Source organism: Salmo trutta, chromosome 6 (genome assembly GCF_901001165.1).
Source record: "Salmo trutta chromosome 6, fSalTru1.1, whole genome shotgun sequence".
Classification (NCBI taxonomy): domain Eukaryota; kingdom Metazoa; phylum Chordata; class Actinopteri; order Salmoniformes; family Salmonidae; genus Salmo; species Salmo trutta.
This window is the reverse complement of record NC_042962.1, coordinates 56307430-56327827: the sequence shown is the minus strand read 5'-3', so window position 1 is coordinate 56327827 and position 20398 is coordinate 56307430. Positions and strand designations below refer to the sequence as shown.

The 20398-nt window shown below is 50.9% G+C and overlaps 1 protein-coding gene across 1 annotated transcript in view; it reads right to left on the bottom strand.

The window, feature by feature from the left end:
• bcor (BCL6 corepressor) overlaps positions 1 to 20398 on the bottom strand; it is a gene marked incomplete in the record, with an annotated part of 55911 nt that overhangs the window by 12227 nt on the left and 23286 nt on the right. Inside the window, 4 exon segments of the mRNA XM_029757131.1 lie at positions 10905 to 11195; positions 14444 to 14850; positions 18892 to 19194; positions 20094 to 20255. Coding sequence (XP_029612991.1) covers positions 10905 to 11195; positions 14444 to 14850; positions 18892 to 19194; positions 20094 to 20255 — 1163 coding nt within the window.

The following is a 20398-nucleotide window of genomic DNA, read 5'->3' as shown; positions in this document are numbered from 1 at the left end:
CTCCGCTCTGATTCCCATCTCTATGCAAATGCTGTGGAGTGGTCGCCGAGCCTTTCATTTTTCAATAAGTCTTATCAAACGGCTGCCTGGGCGGCTCAAAATAGCCCAGTCAATCTGTCCCTCCTGAACGGTCCCATATATTTTCTACTAACATCTGGGTAATGGATTTGGATGGCTGTGTGTGATGGCTCAGGCTGGCCAGTTATGGACCATATCCACAATGGCTGCGCAGTTGCTCCTAAAAACCTGGAATTCTGAGCCACTGGAGAGTATGTTTGAGCCGGAATGCCTCCTAACAGAGAGATCCTTTAACCCAACAGCAGGGAAGCAGGGGCCATTAAATTGTTTCTCCCCACCCAACTCCATTGAGTAAAGGGGATTAAACCAAATTGAATTCATGTTTGGAATAAAAAAAACTGCCAATTATTTTTCCATTGAGGAGGGATTCAATTTCAATTCACTTACTTTTACTTTCTGTGCCTGGCCTTAAGAGGATACTTCGTGATTTTGGCCCTTTATTTACTTCCCCAGTCTCAGATGAACTTGCAGATACCATTTGTATGTTTGAGTCCAGTATGAAGTAAATTAGAGGTAGACACTTCCAGGCATTGCGATAACTCTAGTTAGCAATTACAGTTGCTAACTAGAGACATACATGGTATCCACGAGTTCTTCTGACTCCTGGGAAACATTGCCAAAATCCTGAAGTATCCCTTTAACATGACTCATGGCATGAGTCACAGTGGCAAAAAATTAGAATTAATTGCAATTCTATACAGTTTGCCGACTCCAAGGCCTGACCAAAAAAGGTGACTATGGCTAACACAAGGCGAACATTTTATTTATTTATTTAACCTTTATTGAACAAGGCAAGTCAGTTAAGAACACATTCTTATTTACAATGACGGCCTACCAGAAGGCAAAACGTCTCCTGCGGGGACGGGGGCTGGGATTAAAAATGTAAATATAGGACAAAACACATCACGACGAGACACCACACCACTACGTAAAGAGAGACCTAAGACAACATAGCATATGAATGTATATACCTAAAAAGTCCTCGATAACGGAAATATGTAGTCCTGTAGTATATTGTTAATGATAGAATCCAGTCAGAATGAGAGCAGCAGAATAAAGCCAAATAAACATCAAGTCAACAGCGGTCTCTCTTCTGTCTTGGTGCTCATTTACCTGTGTCAGACAGCGCTGCGCGGCTAGCATCGTTAACAAACCACACACACCCTACCAGTCAGCCCAGTGTGGCTAGCATCAAACCACACACAACCCCAGACAAACAGAAGGAACCTGGGTAGCGAAGCGTGGAAAGAGAGACAGGTCCAGAGAAAGATAGAGACTAGCAGCAGCGCTCCACACAGAGAGCAGAAACAGACATTAGCATTCAGCTAGCGTAGCGCTGCTTTGACGTGCCCTCCCTCCCGACCCGTATTCATAGAATTCATTCACAGCTCCCCACCGCCGTGCTGTGAGCTTCGCGCGACACACACACACACACACACACACACACACACACACACACACACACACACACACACACACAGTGTCTATATCTAAAGATGCAGCGTGGTCATGCGGCTGCCGTGGCAACAAATGAGTCCAACTCCTGCTACTGCCAGTGCCGTGACTTAAGCGCTAAACAGCGAGAGCCAACATTGCGGTTGGCATGCCTGGTGGACAACAAAATAGACCATAACACCACTAGCGGTTCACTGGTAGTGCCCCTGTGACAACCATTTTGATTTTGGACCCCCTTGTGGCCCCCCTAAATGTGGAGTATGAAATAATTTTTTCAGAAGAACGATAGCAAAAATGTGTTTTTTTACATCCGTTATTAGACAGTGGCAACGCGGAACATGGTATTTTGCCTGCTAATGCCTGCAATGCAGTGAAGAAAACGATATGACAACAATAAAGTCTAATGTAACTGGCCCCAGCTTGGCCCCCCCAGTTGAAATGTTCTAGAACCGCCACTGCATAACACAGTACACAGTGTTCAAACGACCAGCAGCCCCCACCCTTCTCAAATGGACTCTTCTCCAAAAAACAGCTCATCAACAGTGCTCAAACATAAGCCCTACAGTCCCTCTCCACTCAAACACACTACTTTAACTCCAACACTTCAGCACTGAAAGCAAACGGTGTCCTCCGCCTCGCTGCTCAAGAGCTGCTTTATAGTTGTCTACTGCCGTGGCCCGGCCGCCACCAGTCTACTGCCGTGGCCCGGCCGCCACCAGTCTACTGCCGTGGCCCGGCCGCCACCAGTCTACTGCCGTGGCCCGGCCGCCACCAGTCTACTGCCGTGGCCCGGCCGCCACCAGTCTACTGCCGTGGCCCGGCCGCCACCAGTCTACTGCCGTGGCCCGGCCGCCACCAGTCTACTGCCGTGGCCCGGCTGCCACCAGTCTACTACAGTGGTAGCTACTAGTCTACTACTGTGGTGTGGTAGCTACTAGTCTAATACTGTGGTAGCTACTAGTCTACTACTGTGGTGTGGTAGCTACTAGTCTACTACTGTGGTGTGGTGGCTACTAGTCTACTACTGTGGTGTGGTGGCTACTAGTCTACTACTGTGGTGTGGTGGCTACTAGTCTACTACTGTGGTGTGGTGGCTACTAGTCTACTACTGTGGTGTGGTGGCTACTAGTCTACTACTGTGGTGTGGTGGCTACTAGTCTACTACTGTGGTGTGGTGGCTACTAGTCTACTACTGTGGTGTGGTAGCTACTAGTCTACTACTGTGGTGTGGTAGCTACTAGTCTACTACTGTGGTGCGGTAGCTACTAGTCTACTACTGTGGTGCGGTAGCTACTAGTCTACTACTGTGGTGCGGTGGCTACTAGTCTACTACTGTGGTGTGGTGGCTACTAGTCTACTACTGTGGTGCGGTGGCTACTAGTCTACTACTGTGGTGCGGTAGCTACTAGTCTACTACTGTGGTGCGGTAGCTACTAGTCTACTACTGTGGTGCGGTAGCTACTAGTCTACTACTGTGGTGCGGTGGCTACTAGTCTACTACTGTGGTGCGGTGGCTACTAGTCTACTACTGTGGTGCGGTGGCTACTAGTCTACTACTGTGGTGCGGTAGCTACTAGTCTACTACTGTGGTGCGGTGGCTACTAGTCTACTACTGTGGTGCGGTGGCTACTAGTCTACTACTGTGGTGCGGTAGCTACTAGTCTACTACTGTGGTGCGGTAGCTACTAGTCTACTACTGTGGTGCGGTAGCTACTAGTCTACTACTGTGGTGCGGTGGCTACTAGTCTACTACTGTGGTGTGGTGGCTACTAGTCTACTACTGTGGTGCGGTAGCTACTAGTCTACTACTGTGGTGCGGTAGCTACTAGTCTACTACTGTGGTGCGGTAGCTACTAGTCTACTACTGTGGTGCGGTAGCTACTAGTCTACTACTGTGGTGCGGTAGCTACTAGTCTACTACTGTGGTGCGGTAGCTACTAGTCTACTACTGTGGTGCGGTAGCTACTAGTCTACTACTGTGGTGTGGTAGCTACTAGGCCTAATTTTGCTATGAACGTGTACATGGTACAGTTCCACATATTAAAAGCACAGCGGGATGTAGTGAGCTGTGGAGGTCTGTCTGTTTTCCAGCCGGCTGGTCGGTCGTTGGAGCTAAGCGGGGCATTAAACACATGATAAAGCACAGCTTTAATGGCCGCCAGAGGAGAGGAGTGCAGTGGAGAGCACAGGGTTGTTGATTTCTTTCCCGCCGCAGTAAAACACCCACCTCCCTCTCTCCTTTCATAGTTCCTCTTTAATCTCTTCCTCCTCAGGGTGGATGGCCTTCCAGCTCACTCCCCCAGGCCCCCCCCCCCACAGACCCTCTAGCTACTCTATCACCTAGAGAACACAACCACACACTACCTACCTAACTCTCTCACAAACCCACACATAAGGTATGATAGACAAGTCTCACAAAGAAGTGTTAGAATTTAAATGCATATGGAGGTGAGAGCGAGAGAGAGATTCCAACCTTGAGAATGCTGAAGCCTTGTTTCTCATCTACTAACACTTGACAGACTGGGGGACACACACGCACACTCGGACATACACACACGCTACACAGGCATACTGTCCATTTTTCACTGTGTCCTAAGCGTCATCTAGGCCGGTGCCGTTTAGATAATCAGGAAGTGAAAAACAACAGCGTGGTTTAGAGCTCTCTCTGATGCTGGTTCTAATTTTACCCTGCATTCACCAGCAGACAAAGACTAGGAGACCACACAGTGTATTACGATGGAGAGAAAAGAACAGAGGAGCAGGGAGAAGAGGGGAAGAAAAGAGGGGGAGAGAGGAGCGTGAAAAGGCCGGGGCACACTAAGTGGAGCTTTTAATTGAGCGGGCGTGATCTCTCCTTTCTCCCTCTCGTTTCTCTGGCTTTTTTCTTGTACTCATTCAGCCAGTGAGTGGGAGTACAGCGTTGAAGGGGGAGTGTGGCGAGAGGGAGGGGGGGGGGCAGGGGTGTCGAGAGAGCAGTGGGGGGCCTGGGGATATGGAGAGGGTGTGTGTGTGTGTGTGTGCACGGACTGGGGATGTGTCTTAACGGCTGTGTCTCTGAGGTCTGGCAGACAGACAAGAGGAGGATACAAGCTGCGATAACACCCTACAGCACTCTCACATAAGGGCCTGTGTGTGTGTGTGTGTGTGAGTGAGAGAGAGCGAGCGGGTGAAAGAGATGGCGTGAGCATGCATTTTTAGAGGGCAGAGCTATAGGTGTTTGTTAGCCTTTATGAGTGTCTGTATTGAATGTGCAGCACGTGTGTTTTTAAAGGTCATTCGTGTGAACTCTTCAGGAAGTAAAACCTACAGTGTTTTTTATGGATAGCATGTGTCAGGCCAATCAGTTACTTTGGACACGTAAGCATGCAAATGAGTACAATTAGGTCTGCCCATCCCGGTGTGTGTGTTATTAGTTCTGGCAGGTACAGGACAAAGCCTTGACTCATTTTCAACCCAGCCTCGTTACATATCCCATTGGAAGGGGGGGGGGGGAGAAAGAGAAAGAGAAAGAGAGAGAGAGAGAGAGACTACTCATGTATCGCGACACGCATCACAAAGACTAAAGGAAGTGAGTGTGTGTGTATGCATGTCAAAGGGCTTTTGGCTGGTCCCCGTGTAGCTCAGTTGGTAGAGCATTGTGGGTTCTATTCCCACGGAGGACCAGTAAAATTAAAATACAAAAATATTATATTAAATGTATGTACTCACTACTGTAAGTCACTCTGGATAAGCGTTTGCTAAATGACTAAAATGTCAAATGGAAGCGCGACAGCCGGCAGGGCTGTGTGTGTGTGTTGAGTGGAGACACACTGTGTCGAGTGTGTGTTTGTGTTGAGTGGAGACACACTGTGTCGAGTGTGTGTGTGTTGAGTGGAGACACACTGTGTCGAGTGTGTGTGTGTGTTTGTATGGCGCTGCTAGCTGGTCGGTGACAAGAGAGTGACAACACAAAGACAGGAGGACCAGTCTCAGTACTATGCACATTCTATCCTTCCCTCACCTCCTTCCCTCGCCTCCTTCCCTCGCCTCCTTCCCTCACCTCCTTCCCTCACCTCCTTCCCTCACCTCCTTCCCTCACCTCCTTCCCTCACCTCCTTCCGTCCATGAACATTGACCTCACATACATGACAGAAGAAAGCAACATGGTGGATCCAATCGCTTATTTTAACGGCAAACAAAGTCACAAATGATCTAGATATTCCCTATTTAACAAAGACACCCAATTCATCTGAATAAATAAGACAAAGCCAAACAGCTGAATAAAATGGAAGTATTATTAGTGGTGAAATGATAGCTGCTCTCTCCCAGTTCTAATAATGAATAGATGCTGTGATCAGAGAGACTATGGAAATGGCTGCATGACCAACGTCGACCATTCAAGCGGATAAAAACAAAAGTCTCTTACAACCACAGTAAGAAGCACAAACCAACGCCATGCCTCACCACAGATTCTCATTCCACTCACAAACACTGCACTCCAAAGCCACACGCAAATACACAAGACTCACTGTAGATATATACATCACACACACACACACACACACACACACACACACTCTCCAACGGGAATTGAGATTCTGCACTGCTGCCGGAGTGATATTTCACAATCAGAGTGTGAATTTGCATGCGTGTGGTGTGAGTGAGTGAGTGAGTGAGTGAGTGAGTGAGTGAGTGAGTGAGTGAGTGAGTGAGTGTGCTGAGTGTGTGTAATTAAAGGCAATCCTAAGGCTAAGTGATACAAGTGTGAAGATTGCGGGAGAGATCGATCCAACGGAGCCTCCCCGTTTTGCACACTGACTGGGATTTGTTTTGGAGGGGCTGTGAAACGAAAGCAGGCGGGCAGGCGGCAAGCCCAGCGTGTGGAGTGGGGGGGAGGAGGAGAGGAAGTGGGAGAGGAGAGGGAGGGAGCGGCGCGTTGAAAGGCCCAGCCTCGCAGCCCTGTCGTATTTCACAGTCTTCCTCTCTCTCTTGCATTCTCTACAGTGCTCACTGTCTGCTGCGCTGTGCCGCGCTGCGCTGTGCTGTGTGCGTGAGAGAGAGAGAGAGAGAGAGAGAGAGAGAGAGAGAGAGAGAGAGAGAGAAAGAGTGCGGGCGGCCCCAGGGAGCTGCTTGTGGCTTATCACACGCAGGCAGTTAGAAAAGCTTCCTGTCGGGGGCTCGCTGAAGGAGGCAGGGAGCCAGGGAGAGAGGGAGGGAGGAAGCGAAGGAGGGAGAGAGAGAGCGGGAGGAAGCGAGGGAGGGAGCAAGGGAGGAAGCGAGGGAGGGAGAGAGAGAGCGGGAGAAAGCGAGGGAGGGGGAGAGGGAGGAAGGGAGGGAGGGAGAGACGGAGGGAGGGGAGGAAAAAACCCTGAAGGCTAGAAAAACAAGATGCCGTTGGGTTTACGCTCAAACACAGCAGCCATGTCTAGCGGTGCCGAGCGGGGAACGAGGGCTCAGGGGCGGACAGGGCTGGCGGAGGAGAAGAAGAACAAGGGAAGGGAGGAGGAGAGTGGACGCTACAGGATTAAATCTGCCCTCCTCCTCCTCCTCCTCTCCTCTCGTATAAATCAAAGAGCTCCGTCTGGAGCGCATGCCTCACTGCCTCCAGTACACACACACACACACACACACACACACACACACACACACAAACACACACACAAAACCCTGGCCACAGACTCTGGTCTACTAAAACCAACCCTACCTTTGATCTAGAGAGGAAACCATTTCTCCCACCTCCAAACCGTTTTATCTTCCCATTTCATAGAAAACACTACCAATTCCCTCCAACACCAACTATCTGTCCTGCTGTCCACCTCAGGTAAAAACCACATTCCCTCTCTACCCCCACGTCTCAAAAGGTTGTCTTTCTACTGCAGTCTTCTTTAAAACTACAATGTTTTGCTTTGGAGAGGACGAAGACGGGATGAAGGGAGGAGGAAGGGAGGGAGAGGACGAAGAATGGGATGAAGGGAGGAGGAAGGGAGGGAGAGGACGAAGAATGGGATGAAGGGAGGAGGAAGGGAGGGAGAGGACGAAGACGGGATGAAGGGAGGAGGAAGGGAGGGAGAGGACGAAGACGGGGATGAAGGGAGGAGGAAGGGAGGGAGAGGACGAAGACGGGGATGAAGGGAGGAGGAAGGGAGGGAGAGGACGAAGAATGGGATGAAGGGAGGAGGAAGGGAGGGAGAGGACGAAGACGGGATGAAGGGAGGAGGAAGGGAGGGAGAGGACGAAGACGGGGATGAAGGGAGGAGGAAGGGAGGGAGAGGACGAAGACGGGGATGAAGGGAGGAGGAAGGGAGGGAGAGGACGAAGAATGGGATGAAGGGAGGAGGAAGGGAGGGAGAGGACGAAGACGGGGATGAAGGGAGGAGGAAGGGAGGGAGAGGACGAAGACGGGATGAAGGGAGGAGGAAGGGAGGGAGAGGACGAAGACGGGGATGAAGGGAGGAGGAAGGGAGGGAGAGGACGAAGAATGGGATGAAGGGAGGAGGAAGGGAGGGAGAGGACGAAGACGGGGATGAAGGGAGGAGGAAGGGAGGGAGAGGACGAAGACGGGGATGAAGGGAGGAGGAAGGGAGGGAGAGGACGAAGACGGGATGAAGGGAGGAGGAAGGGAGGGAGAGGACGAAGACGGGATGAAGGGAGGAGGAAGGGAGGGAGAGGACGAAGAATGGGATGAAGGGAGGAGGAAGGGAGGGAGAGGACGAAGACGGGGATGAAGGGAGGAGGAAGGGAGGGAGAGGACGAAGACGGGGATGAAGGGAGGAGGAAGGGAGGGAGAGGACGAAGACGGGATGAAGGGAGGAGGAAGGGAGGGAGAGTAAGAAGACGGGATGAAGGGAGGAGGAAGGGAGGGAGAGGACGAAGACGGGGATGAAGGAGGAGGAAGGGAGGGAGAGGACGAAGACGGGGATGAAGGGAGGAGGAAGGGAGGGAGGACGAAGACGGGGATGAAGGGAGGAAGAAGGGAGGGAGAGGACGGAAGACGGGGATGAAGGGAGGAGGAAGGGAGGGAGGGAGGACGAAGACGGGGATGAAGGGGAGGAGGAAGGGAGGGAGAGGACGAAGACGGGGATGAAGGGAGGAGGAAGGGAGGGAGAGGACGAAGACGGGGATGAAGGGAGGAGGAAGGGAGGGAGAGGACGAAGACGGGGATGAAGGGAGGAGGAAGGGAGGGAGAGGACGAAGACGGGGATGAAGGGAGGAGGAAGGGAGGAGGAAGGGAGGGAGAGGACGAAGACGGGGATGAAGGGAGGAGGAAGGGAGGGAGAGGACGAAGACGGGGATGAAGGGAGGAGGAAGGGAGGGAGAGGACGAAGACGGGATGAAGGGAGGAGGAAGGGAGGGAGAGGACGAAGACGGGGATGAAGGGAGGAGGAAGGGAGGGATGGACGAGTCATGCGGTCCAAACAGCATTAATGGTTGGTTTCCTGCGAGCGGTGCCAGTCCTTTCAGGCAGCCCTGCTGGAACTAATCCACAGGCTCATTAATCTGGGGGACAAATTAGTCATGGACGGCCTTAATCCCAATGTTCCTAATATTCCCAGGGTTTAGACCAGGGAAGGGAGAAGAGGAATTTTTATCCAAATTGTGTGTTTTTTAGGGACACTTTTTTATATATGTCGTTTTGGCAAACTGGGTGGATGTGGTAGGAAAGGGTTAAGAGCTACTGGAGATTTGGAGAGAGAAGAGAGCAGAGCCGTACTCCAGCAAGTCTGTGTGTGAGAGAGAGCGGGGTGAGTGTATGTGGGAGAGCAGTGTGTGTGTGTGTGTGTGAGAGAGTGTGAGAGAGAGAGTGTGAGAGAGAGAGTGAGAGAGAGTGTGAGAGTGTGAGAGTGAGAGAGTGAGAGAGAAAGCAGTGTGTGTATGTGTGTGTGTGTGTGTGTGTGTGTGTGTGTGTGTGTGCGTGCGTGTGTGTGTGCGTGTGTGTGTGTGTGAGAGAGAGAGGGAAAGCAGTGTGTATGCTAGCTAGGAGACTGCTCTGAGCTCTGTGCCTGGTGGAGGGCTCTCACATGGCCTCTCGTCTCTTAGACAAGTAAAGAGATGGGAATGTGGAGGGAGGGAGGGAGGGAGGGACGACAGGGAGAGAGAACTAGCAGACGTAAACTGAACGAGATGGAGAGAATGAACAACCCAGGGAGAGAGAGACAGAAGAACAAACCAACACACTAGCACCCCACACAGCCCTTCACACCAACACACTAGCACCCCACACAGCCCTTCACATCAACACACTGGCACCCCACACAGCCCTTCACATCAACACACTAGCACCCCACACAGCCCTTCACACCAACACACTAGCACCCCACACAGCTCTTCACATCAACACACTGGCACCCCACACAGCCCTTCACACCAACACACTAGCACCCCACACAGCCCTTCACACCAACACACTAGCACCCCACACAGCCCTTCACATCAACACACTAGCACCCCACACAGCCCTTCACACCAACACACTAGCACCCCACACAGCCCTTCACACCAACACACTAGCACCCCACACAGCCCTTCACATCAACACACTAGCACCCCACACAGCCCTTCACACCAACACACTGGCACCCCACACAGCCCTTCACACCAACACACTAGCACCCCACACAGCCCTTCACACCAACACACTAGCACCCCACACAGCCCTTCACACCAACACACTAGCACCCCACACAGCCCTTCACATCAACACACTGGCACCCCACACAGCCCTTCACATCAACACACTAGCACCCCACACAGCCCTTCACATCAACACACTAGCACCCCACACAGCCCTTCACATCAACACACTAGCACCCCACACAGCCCTTCACATCAACACACTAGCACCCCACACAGCCCTTCACATCAACACACTGGCACCCCACACAGCCCTTCACATCAACACACTAGCACCCCACACAGCCCTTCACATCAACACACTGCACCCCACACAGCCCTTCACATCAACACACTAGCACCCCACACAGCCCTTCACACCAACACACTAACACCCCACACAGCTCTTCACATCAACACACTAACACCCCACACAGCCCTTCACACCAACACACTAACACCCCACACAGCCCTTCACATCAACACACTAGCACCCCACACAGCCCTTCACACCAACACACTAGCACCCCACACAGCCCTTCACACCAACACACTAACACCCACACAGCCCTTCACACCAACACAGCCCTTCACATCAACACACTAGCACCCCACACAGCCCTTCACATCAACACACTAGCACCCCACACAGCCCTTCACATCAACACACTAGCACCCCACACAGCCCTTCACATCAACACACTAGCACCCCACACAGCCCTTCACACCAACACACTAGCACCCCACACAGCCCTTCCACATATGTTATCAAATCATCTTACCTCGTATCCTAGGCGGGAAGCCCTCTGCAGCAGGGTCTCTCCTGCGTTCTTGTTGACGATGAGCCTGCGGGCCTCGGGAGGCATGGGTCGGCTGGCAGGGGTAGAGGTGGGCCCAGGGGGGTTGGAGGGGGTTGGCGTGCGGTCCTGGGTCTCTGGAGGGCTGGGCAGAGGGCTGAGCAGAGGGCTGAGCTGGGGGGGCGGGGTGAGAGGGGGGGCGGGGGAGGAGTGGGAGTAATCCGACAGGGATGAAGACCTCCTCCGCTTCTCGCTGCAGTGCTTTTCCTTGACCTGCTGTGTGTGATGGGGGAGGGAGAGAGAGAACGTATTAAGAGTCTGCATGACAGATCTTCCATAGAAATCTTCCACACACACAGGAAAGAGGATAGCGTTCTCAGTATGTGTGTGTGGAAGATTTCCATGGAAGATCTGTGTGTCGACAAGACGCTGCCCTACGGGCTCGTCCCATACTGACACACCTGACACATGGCCGTGGAGTGGGGAAACAACAGAACAGAGAGAGGAGGAGGAGAGGAGAGAAAGAGTCAAAGAGGAACATGATACTGAGGTTATCAGAGCGCTGTCCCTCTTTCAGACTCCCCCTTCCCTCTATTTTTACAGTCTGAGCAGCTCTCCTCCATCCCTCCCTCTCTGTCCTCACCCTCTCTGCAGAGGTTATCCTTTATGCTGTCCTCCACTTCCTCTTCTTCTCTCTCCCTCCTTTTTTCCTACTCCTTCTTTCTCTCCCTCTATGGAGATTAGGGTCGCTGGTCTAGTCTAGGGTGAAGTGCTAATTATTCCCGACCACAGGTTGTGCGTGTGTGCACTACGGGCCCTACACACACACACACACGTGGTGGCTGCGCGGTGGCGGCCTAATAAATGTCAGCTCTTCTCCAGGGGCCCTGGCCGTGGCCTCGCAAAGTCATTTATAACCATGAGCACTGGCTTGTCAGAGAGAGATGGGGGGGGGGCGAGATCGTGACCTGACTGCCCACCGCCAGAAATGCCCCAGGAAACACACACGCACCCAATTGTTACTCCAAAATGTAAAGCTCCTAACAAAAAGCTGATTTTCTCAGACGCTACCTTTGTAACACTGTTATAAGTTAGGCATAGACAGACATTATTGCAACACACTGCGGTTACAAATTCTACTAATATATCTTCAACAACACTGCATTTACAAATTCTACTAATATATCTTCAACACATTTCTGATGGTTGGCCATCCAGTTAGCATCAATAGTTGGCCATCCAGTTAGCATCAATAGTTGATGGTTGGCCATCCAGTTAGCATCAATAGTTGGCCATCCAGTTAGCATCAATAGTTGATGGTTGGCCATCCAGTTAGCATCAATAGTTGGCCATCCAGTTAGCATCAATAGTTGATGGTTGGCCATCCAGTTAATATCAATAGTTGATGGTTGGTTATCCAGTTAGTATCAATAGTTGATGGTTGGTTATCCAGTTAGTATCAATAGTTGATGGTTGGTTATCCAGTTAATATCAATAGTTGATGGTTGGTTATCCAGTTAATATCAATAGTTGATGGTTGGTTATCCAGTTAATATCAATAGTTGATGGTTAGTTATCCAGTTAGCATCAATAGTTGATGGTTGGTTATCCAGTTAGTATCAATAGTTGATGGTTGGTTATCCAGTTAGCATCAATAGTTGATGGTTGGTTATCCAGTTAATATCAATAGTTGATGGTTGGTTATCCAGTTAGTATCAATAGTTGATGGTTGGTTATCCAGTTAGCATCAATAGTTGATGGTTGGTTATCCAGTTAATATCAATAGTTGATGGTTGGTTATCCAGTTAATATCAATAGTTGATGGTTGGTTATCCAGTTAGCATCAATAGTTGATGGTTGGTTATCCAGTTAGTATCAATAGTTGATGGTTGGTTATCCAGTTAGCATCAATAGTTGATGGTTGGTTATCCAGTTAATATCAATAGTTGATGTTTGGTTATCCAGTTAGCATCAATAGTTGATGGTTGGTTATCCAGTTAGCATCAATAGTTGGTTGGTTATCCTGTTAATATCAATAGTTGATGGTTGGTTATCCAGTTAATATCAATAGTTGATGGTTGGTTATCCAGTTAATATCAATAGTTGATGGTTGGTTATCCAGTTAATATCAATAGTTGATGGTTGGTTATCCAGTTAATATCAATAGTTGATGGTTGGTTATCCAGTTAGCATCAATAGTTGATGGTTGGTTATCCAGTTAATATCAATAGTTGATGGTTGGTTATCCAGTTAGCATCAATAGTTGATGGTTGGTTATCCAGTTAATATTAATAGTTGATGGTTGGTTATCCAGTTAATATCAATAGTTGATGGTTGGTTATCCAGTTAGCATCAATAGTTGATGGTTGGTTATCCAGTTAATATCAATAGTTGATGGTTGGTTATCCAGTTAGCATCAATAGTTGATGGTTGCTACATCTAGATTGTTACCCTGAGTGTGACAATGTTTTATGTAAATATTACATCCATGTATGAGATTATAAAATGCTATATTTTAAATGGGATCTGAAAACGCCTCCATATTTAGGCTCCGCATTCTGATTTGACACATTCTGAAGACACGTTAAATGAATGTGACGCTTCTAAAAGGAAAGTAACATGAACGACGTGACGATGCTTTCATGATACAGATCTGCACATTGTGTGTGTGTTTGGACACGTCTGTCAGCGACGGCGCTCGCAGCAGCCAGCGAACGGCAAACAGGATACAGCCACCGCGTCTGCCCCGGAGAGATCTCTGTGTGTGTGTGTGTGAATACCGCAGCAGGCGGAAGGAGGAAAGAGGAGGAGAGAGGCTCGGGGAGGAGGGCTGTGTGTGTGTGTGTGTGTGTGTGTGTACACGTGGTGTGATTCTGCAGGTGCCGTGCTGACAGCTGCTGCACTGGGTAATTCCTCAGGGCTGGACGGACAGACACGCCAGCACACACACACACACACACACACACACACACACACACACACACACACACACACACACACAGCACAACTCCTGCAGTATACTCAGTATTGTGATCTACATAGCCAGAGACAACGCTCTCACAGACATGACACACAAGCCGAGGCCCATTCCCCCTACCTGGGGTTGCTGTGTTTTGTGGAGAATGTGCTTCCGCCACAGTCCAGACCTCTAGAGCACACTCACCCTCCGCCCTCTTTCCCTTCCTCACTCCTTCCATCCCTCCTCCTCTTCCAGTCTGGGGCGGATTGTGTTCAGAACAGGGGGAGGTCACAGCAGCGACACACACACACAGACTCGCGGTGACCCCAAGCACACCTCCCTCTGAGCTTTCCCAGTGAGCTCCAATAACCTCCATAATTGTAATAATCAACATGGTTGTGATTTGAAGCATATTTAAGGAGCTCTGCCCGGGGGTGGGGGGGTTCAGCCAATGGGAACACACAGTGGAACACACAGAGGACTCGATCTCTCACACACTGGGAGAGAGGACGACAAAAAAACAGAGAGAGAGAGAATGTTTCCGCAAGAGTGTGTGTCCACTCACCTTATTCTCCCTCTCTTCTTCATTCCCCAGCCCCAGCCTCTCCCTGGTGTGTTTAGTCTTGCACTGCCGCTTGCCCTTGGGCTTGTCCTGGTCGCCGTGCCGACGGAGTCTGGGGGCCAACAGGTCCCCCGTTGGGTTGGGGTCATGGTCGGGATGAGGGCCGGGGTGGGGGGGTCCCAGTCCCAGAGCACTGGTCCTGCGGTGTTCTTTTAGCCTCTGTCTCTTGTCTGACAGCCGTGGAGGGCTGGGGGTGAGGGTGACGTGGGGGTGTGCAGGGGCCAGGGAGTGAAAGGGGGTGAGGGCAGGGGTGTTGGTCTGGAGGGGTGGTCTTCTGACAGGGGTGTTGGACGGGGTCCGGGAGAGGCGGTCCCGATGCGCTGGGGTCAGAGGAACAGACGGCAGCACCACTAGACAGAGGGAGGGATGGGAGAGGTTAGCTGATCAAGTCCCGGAAAACAGAAGCATCTCCCACAGAGCAAATACAACCAGCTAAATTACACTACAAATACTACTTATCCCCTGGCACTACTGGGAGTGGAGGCTTTTGTTCCAGCCCAGCACCAACACACCTGGTGGACCTGATAAAGATAGAATGGACTATTGTTTGTTTCAAGGCCATGTGCAACAGCCAACACCAGAAAAAAAGTCTGTTCTTTTCCAAGTGTCTCTTTTTTGTAGGATGAAAACAAAACAAGCATGTACGTCGACTTTCCTCCAAGGTCTCGTTAGGGAATGAGATGGGACAGAGAGGGCTGGGGCTGAATGCTGGAGCGATGTTCTCACCAAGACGTCCGTGGTATCTGGGGATCTAGAGGGGGTTATGGGATACAGGAGGGATATATGAAATATGACAGAGAGGGAAAAAGAGAGGGCAAACAGAGAGAGGTGAGAGAGATCGGGTGGGCAAGAGATGAGAGTGATTGCAAAAAGGGCAGCTAGCCTGCGAGACAAAGAGCGCGCGAGAGAGAGAGAGCGCGAGAGAGAGAGAGCGCGAGAGAGAGCGAACGAGCGGGGGAGGGAGAACGAGCAGAACAAAGAGCGAGAGGGAGTGCAGGAGAGAGTGAGAGCGAGAGAAAACACGAGGGAGTGGGGGGAAGCGAGAGGAGGGTGCAGGAGAGAGCGAGAGAAAACACGAGGGAGTGGGGGGAAGCGAGAGGAGGGTGTGTATCAGCTGTTTTCCATTACGTGCACCAACAGCAGCATGAAACATACGAAATGACAGACCCTGGGTGCAGCTGCAATACACAGCGATACACACACACACACACACACACACACACACACACACACACGGTGAAGAGAAGGAGAGGCGGTTTCAGAGAGCCAGTGGGGAGGTTTAACTCGTCCATCTGGTAAATGATTTATCGTGCTGGGCGGGAGGCTCGCTGCAAATGGCCTTCCTCCTCCCCTCCTCCTCCTCTGAGGATATCCAGAGGGGAGAGGCCAATCCGCCACACACACACACACGCACTCGTTCTCACACTTACCTGGTCACACACCACAGCTCTTTCCTAGTGAATGGAGGAGGGGCTACATGGAGGAGGGGCTAATGGTGTGAGACATGTTCTATATTGTGTTCGTGTCTCAAGAACTCTATGGACAGACTGGGTACCATGACAACAATAGGCACATGTTCTGCTTACCACCAAACAATTCCTATCTGCAGAGAACAAACACACACGAGTGTGTTTGTACGTGTGTTAACCTGTCTCGCCGTATGGAGGGCGATGCCTATTATCCCCTAGCTACCTCTGACCGACCCCCCCCAGCACAGGGAACAGTCCCCAGAGAGGTGTAGCGCACTAAAGCATGTGTGGTGTGTAAACCGCTTCCCTTCTCCAATAAGGAGTAATTAATACCCTGTACTGTTGTTTCCTCCAGGGCTTAGAGGACCCACTTTAAACATCATGTCACCCTCATCCTATTCAACCCCTTCACACCACTCAAGGTTTAACAGGGCTCTTATCTGCCTGGGGTGCAGCTGCACATCTTCAAATTAGTCAACGCACCCTGACAAACCCTGGGACAACGTGGAGGGGCCTTGAACACACCTCTAAACGCCCTGACAAACCCTGGGACAACGTGGAGGGGCGTTGAACACACCTCTAAACGCCCTGACAAACCCTGGGACAACGTGGAGGGGCGTTGAACACACCTCTAAACGCCCTGGACAAACCCTGGGACAACGTGGAGGGGCCTTGAACACACCTCTAAACCGCCCTGACAAAACCCTGGGACAACGTGGAGGGGCGTTGACACACACTCTAAACGCCCTGACAAACCCTGGACAACGTGGGAGGGGCCTTGAACACACCTCTAACTCTACCTAGACAAACCCTGGGACAACGTGGAGGGGCGTTGAACACACCTCTAAACGCCCTGACAAACCCTGGGACAACGTGGAGGGGCGTTGAACACACCTCTAAACGCCCTGACAAACCCTGGGACAACGTGGAGGGGCCTTGAACACACCTCTAAACGCCCTGACAAACCCTGGGACAACGTGGAGGGGCGTTGAACACACCTCTAAACGCCCTGACAAACCCTGGGACAACGTGGAGGGGCCTTGAACACACCTCTAAACGCCCTGACAAACCCTGGGACAACGTGGAGGGGCCTTGAACACACCTCTAAACGCCCTGACAAACCCTGGGACAACGTGGAGGGGCGTTGAACACACCTCTAAACGCCCCGACAAACCCTGGGACAACGTGGAGGGGCTTTGAACACACCTCTAAACGCCTGACAAACCCTGGGACAACGTGGAGGGCCTTGAACACACCTCTAAACGCCCTGACAAACCCTGGGACAACGTGGAGGGGCCTTGAACACACCTCTAAACGCCCTGACAAACCCTGGGACAACGTGGAGGGGCCTTGAACACACCTCTAAACGCCCTGACAAACCCTGGGACAACGTGGAGGGGCCTTGAACACACCTCTAAACGCCCCGACAAACCCTGGGACAACGTGGAGGGGCGTTGAACACACCTCTAAACGCCCTGACAAACCCTGGGACAACGTGGAGGGGCTTTGAACACACCTCTAAACACCCTGACAAACGAGACTAATGGAAAGGGTGGGGGGTAAATGTGTAGTGTCTAGTCACTTACACAGAGGATGTGTGTGTGTGTGTGTGTGTGTGTCTGACTGAGGGGTGTGTGTAGCACAGGGGTTGCAAAGGAGTGTGTGTGTGTCTGTTGCAAAGTGGATATCTATTTGTGGACCGTTGAGTGTGTGTGTGTGTGTTTGCTTTTAGGTTCGTTAAACAACCATTAGAATGCAACATGGCCGAGAAGTGATTCAGAGAAGAGCAGTTTGACTGACACACACCTCTGCATGTTCCATACATCAGGTGGAGACTCTTTTAGACTCTTTCCTGAAGACAAGGAAGAAGGATAGGATATCAAGGAAGGAAGGAAGGAAGGAAGGAGAGAGAGAGAGAGAGAAAGAGAGAGAGAAAGAGAAAGAGAAAGAGAAAGAGAAAGAGAGAGAGAGAGAGAGAGAGAGAGAGAGAGAATGAACAGGTGACTAGCAGAAATAAATCAGAGATGCTAAATTGGAGACGCTGAGATGAGAAAGTGAGAGAGGGAAAAAATACATTGGCTAGCGGAGAGAGAGAGAGAGAGAGAAAAAACTGAAAAAAGCAGAGAGAGAGAGAGAACTGCTGGTTGAACTACCAGTGTTATTAACGGTGGAATCTCACGCCTCATTATGCCCAGGCACGAGTTGCCACGGCGATATCGTTTAAGAGCCAGAGAGAGGTAGTGGGAGAGAGAGAGAGAGAGAGAGAGAGAGGAGAGAGAGAGGTACAAGCCGTCTGTAACCCAGACAACCACTAACATATCCCCAAAACGGCTGCCTACTGCCTTCGTTTCCACACCAACACCTCGTGTTTCACGTTTCCTGCTCAGCCCACTTCCCTGAGCTCTGTTCTCTCTGTAACCCCAAAGGGAACATACAACATGTAGGCTACGCTAGCTAGCTGGCGACAGGCCAATCTTCAAGGTCGTTTAGCCAAGGCAACACGCCCGTAGCCTACAGTGAAAAAGGTGGAAAATGGGAGCAAAGCTCGTCCCCATAATATTTAACAAATAAGATAGGTGCAGTGAAATGCACAGTGAAATGCACAGTGAAATGCACAGTGAAATGCACAGTGAAATACATTCATGGTGCTGAATGCAGTGAGTGACTCAACACTACAGCGCTGGAGTGGCTTTTACTGATGTTGAGTCAATAAAAGGTGGGGTTATTGTTCTTTATGGACGGTTGTAAAGAACATGATTATCATGCATTCCACATCCACACAGCCCAATGCCTCCGTGACTCAACTGAAAACGGTTGTCAACATCTGCCAGAAAGGATGGTTGGAACGATTATTATTATACAAAAACCCAAACTCTAGAAGACCCAAAATAAGGCATTTTTATAAACTTTGTTTTAACATACCTCGCTCAATGTCGCCGTGACCAAACGTTTTGTGGCACCAGGCGTGGCCGTTGACCTCTGACCTGCGTTTCAGGCTCCGGTCTTCCTGTGAGGCAACCTTCCTGTCTTTGACGCCAACATCGGGGCACCCGTTGGGCAGGGTCGTCGTCATGGCGACGCTTCCGTTGACCTCTGTCGACCTCTGGGTGGCTGCCTGCCATTGGCTGAGCTCCTGGGCGAGGCGGGGCTTGCTGAGTCGGAGGCCGGTCAGCTCGATACACACCTTGAGGTTCTTTAGCTCCTCTGGGACGAGCTCAGTGGGGCCTGGGGAGACGGAGATGGACCACCAGGGGTTAAATCAACATTTGGGAAACCATTAGATGATGTATGAAGTTCAGTCAGAGCAACAACCTACTGGAGATGAAAGAGTAAAGACACCATTGAGGCTGTGTAATGGTACACTGGAAACGTCCTCCATCCCTCCCCAAATCCACCACCAACACTTTAAAATAGAAATCATCTAATAATGAATGGAAAACACAAGAAAACACATCTTTCTCAAATTACATTTGGGTGGAAAAATCCAGTTGATCCTTGTACACCAATAGACTTTCCATATAAAGAGGCACGAATTGTAACGAAATGCGCTTGAATCTAATGAATTTAGTTGCATTGGAAGCTCAGCTAATAAAAGTTAAACATTTGTTTTTAAATGAAAAGCTGTGCTGTTTTGAAAGAGCTCACCTCCAACACCCTGTTAACAACAAATGGGAGCATTTCCACAGAGTTGTAAATAAAGTAGCGATGCTCAGAAGGTTATTTTGGGTTGAAACCAAACTGGTGTGTTTGTGAAGCACGACATCGCAGAGCCCCTTGACGAATCACAGCCGTGTGTGTGTTTGGTTTCGTGTAGGCAACTGAACACAAATCACACTACATGAAAAGACTGAGAAAGACACCACCACAAAAGAGAACGACAGAGCGAGAGAGCGAGAGAGCGAGAGAGCGAGAGAGAGAGAGCGCGAGGGAGAGAGAGCGCGAGGGAGAGAAGGAGTGAGAGAGCCCAGCCACATGAAAGCAGATGAATACAGGCAGGGGAGAGAGTGATGACAGACAGGATGGGGGGATTCTCTTGTCACTGAGCGAGGGATGGGGAAGGAGGGAGAGAAAGAGGAAGGGAAGAATAAAGGAGAGGTAAATAGATCCATGCCGAGGGCCCTTACCGTTTGTTAGCCTGGCTCTTTTGGCTGGAACATCCATCGTCTCCTCCATCTCTTCTCTCTCATTTTCCTCCCGCTCTTTCCCCTGGCTGTCGGCCTGGAGTGGCTGGCACGGTTCCAGGGCATATGCGTGTTTCCTGCCAGGCACCGCGGTGGGCATGGAGGCTGGCATGGTGGGCATGAAGCCAGGGTTGGCATCCTTCTGGGCCAGCCTTACCACTGGGGCCGTGGGCAGGCTGGCAGACCGCTCCCGTGGGAGCATACACACCCTCTCCTCTTTCTCCATCATCCCCCTCTTCCTCTCCTCC